Genomic DNA, 2,552 nt, shown 5'->3' on the forward strand with positions numbered 1-2,552 from the left:
ACACAAAGGACGGTGAAATGAAATACAAATAGCTGGGACATTTTTATTTATTTAAATAAATATAAATATACTGTAGTTTTGTATAAAACTATTCACATGCAGGTGAGCTTACACACATTGAGAAATGTAACATATTTACATGCTCTTCCATCATGTCTACAGGAAGAACTAAATACAGATCTGGAACCAAAACATTCTGTACAATAAAATGTCCAGCACTGAGCAAGTGCCAAGCAATGCACATGAGTATGCTATACAAGTATGAAACTGAACATCAGCCCAGGCTGGCATGGACCTCCAACATGCTGAGTGGTGGAGCTTGGAGTATAGGTTTCTGGAAAACTGCATAAAGTGCAGTCGCAGTTGTTTGTGGTTCACAAGTGCAGTGGTCATACAGTTAGTGCTATTGAAGAAGTCTACTATAAGGGTGAGATCTCCTTGTCCTCAGTAGTGGAAGCTGGAGATAGGGAGCCTTCATCTTCAGAGCCGGGATAGTGCCCTTGACCACTTGCACATTTACAGCCTCCATGGGTGTTCCTCTGAGACCCTTTATTCTCTTTCTTGTGCTTCACTCTCCTGTTTTGGAACCAGATCTTCACTTGTTTCTCAGACAGGTTCAAGTAGGTAGCTATCTCAATTCTTCTCAGTCTAGAGAGGTACATATTGGATGAGAACTCCCTCTCTAACTCCAGAAGCTGGGTGCTGGTGAATGCAGTCCTCATTCTTTTACCATTCTGCATCTGGCCACTTTCTGCATTGCCTGAAGATGAAATTTGAATGGGTAAATGAACATAATAAAAAAAATAGCTACATAATGAAGTCAAAATGGAATTAAATAGGTCATAATGCATCATAAATGGTTTATGTTGTGGAGAAAATGTTCCTTGAATTAGTATTAAACTGACATTCTGTTCTAAATGATCCATACAGGGCCATGGATTATTCCCCATCAGTGCTTCATTACTATAACAGTTCAGCAGCATTTACTATGTAGGAAATTGTGCACTTGCATTACAAACTGTCTTCTGCATGGATAGACATATTTTATGCAGTCAAGAACATGTCACATTGATGCTAATGCCCTAGCTTACACATAAAGTTATGCAGGAGCATTATTTGGAACTTAAGATACAGCCATATAATATTACTAGGACCACTGCGAGGTAAATATGCAATATTGCCATATGTATAGAGAGGTCTCTTACCCATTGACAGGCAGTGGAATCTTCTAGGATCTGTAACATTGTAGGTGGGATTGCAGACAGGTGAGTGACCAGTGTGGACCACAGCTGGTGCAGACTGTTGGCTCATCCTCTGGCAGTACTGAACGTCTCCACTTTGGAATTGGCTCTTGAGTAAAGGGATGCTAGTTCTGGAGGAGTGCAGGTGAGAGGCCACACAGATGGGACAGACACAAAAGCTGCCACTTTTTCTTGAAGGACACATGGGTGCAGAAACAGACATAACTGCTGGAGATGGCATGCTGATGGGCAGGAGGAAGTCGTGTCCATGATGATGGTGATGGTGGTGGTGATCAGGTAAAGATGGAGCAGGTCTTGGTGAGTCTTTAATTATTAATGAGTCGACATAGAAAGACCTAGACATGTCAGAATCCCTTGAGGCAGCCAGACAGCTTTAACTCTCCTTCTACCGCAGTGGAGGCTTCTTGTGAAGAGCACAGTAGCTCAGAAGGTGCTTATGTTCAATAGCTAAACAAAAGGGTCCCCAGAGAGGGCTGGTCCAAGTCACCCACGTGTACCCCAGCCTGGGATTATACACAGGAACAAGTGCAGAGCTAACTCTCAGCCACTTCATCCAGCCTACTTGTCCAACACAACAAAGGGGAGAGGAAACTTTACAAAGTGTTTGGTCTGTTAATTTTACAAGGAAGATACTTTCTAGGAGGGAGCAGCTGCACTTACTACACAGAGACCCCTGATAGCTGTAATGATCACAACCATTTATAGGAAATGTACCAAGAGCTATGACAATACTGTTCTGGCATCTATGAGAATGCTTCACATGTTTATTTGATTGGTATGTGGATACATATAGCATAACAAGACTAATGAAGACAAAGAAGATGAAGAAAATGGAGAAGATTATGGGAATGTATTCTAAGTAAATACGAATCTAAAATAATAATGAAAAGAAGAGGAAAATAATGATAATAATAGTAATGCAATAACGACATTAATAATAAAAATAAATATATTCATAGCATACATGGCATTTAATGCACCATGCACTAGACCAAAATATTTAGTATATTACACTGAGCATTTGATTTAAGATCTATCTATCCTCATATCTATCTATCTATCTATCTATTATCTATCTATCTATCTATCTATCTATCTATCTATCTATCTATCTATCCTTATACCTATCTATCTATCTATCTATCTATCTATCTATCTATCTATCTATCTATCCTTATACCTATCTATCTATCTATCTATCTATCTATCTATCTATTATCTATCTATCTATCTATCCTCATATCTATCTATCTATCTATCTATCTATTATCTATCTATCTATCTATCTAT

At 38.9% G+C, this 2,552-nt stretch overlaps 1 protein-coding gene across 1 annotated transcript; it reads right to left on the minus strand.

Moving 5' to 3' along the window:
• Positions 1-419: 419 nt before the first annotated feature.
• GSX2 (GS homeobox 2) lies at positions 420-1,605 on the minus strand. The gene is made up of 2 exons (XM_040418872.1): positions 1,206-1,605; positions 420-760 (listed from the first exon to the last, which is right to left on the minus strand). The coding sequence occupies exons 1-2, from the start codon at positions 1,603-1,605 to the stop codon at positions 420-422; spliced, it is 741 nt and encodes a 246-aa protein (XP_040274806.1).
• Positions 1,606-2,552: the final 947 nt, after the last annotated feature.

The sequence above is a fragment of the Bufo bufo genome, chromosome 2 (assembly GCF_905171765.1).
Source record: "Bufo bufo chromosome 2, aBufBuf1.1, whole genome shotgun sequence".
Classification (NCBI taxonomy): Eukaryota; Metazoa; Chordata; class Amphibia; order Anura; family Bufonidae; genus Bufo; species Bufo bufo.

Coding starts and splice junctions, on each gene's coding strand:
- GSX2 (XM_040418872.1), bottom strand. CDS start 1,605: ATGTCTAGGTCTTTCTATGTCGACTCATTAATAATTAAAGACTCACCA. Junction 761..1,205: donor ATTCCACTGCCTGTCAATGG/GTAAGAGACCTC, acceptor TTTCATCTTCAG/GCAATGCAGAAAGTGGCCAG.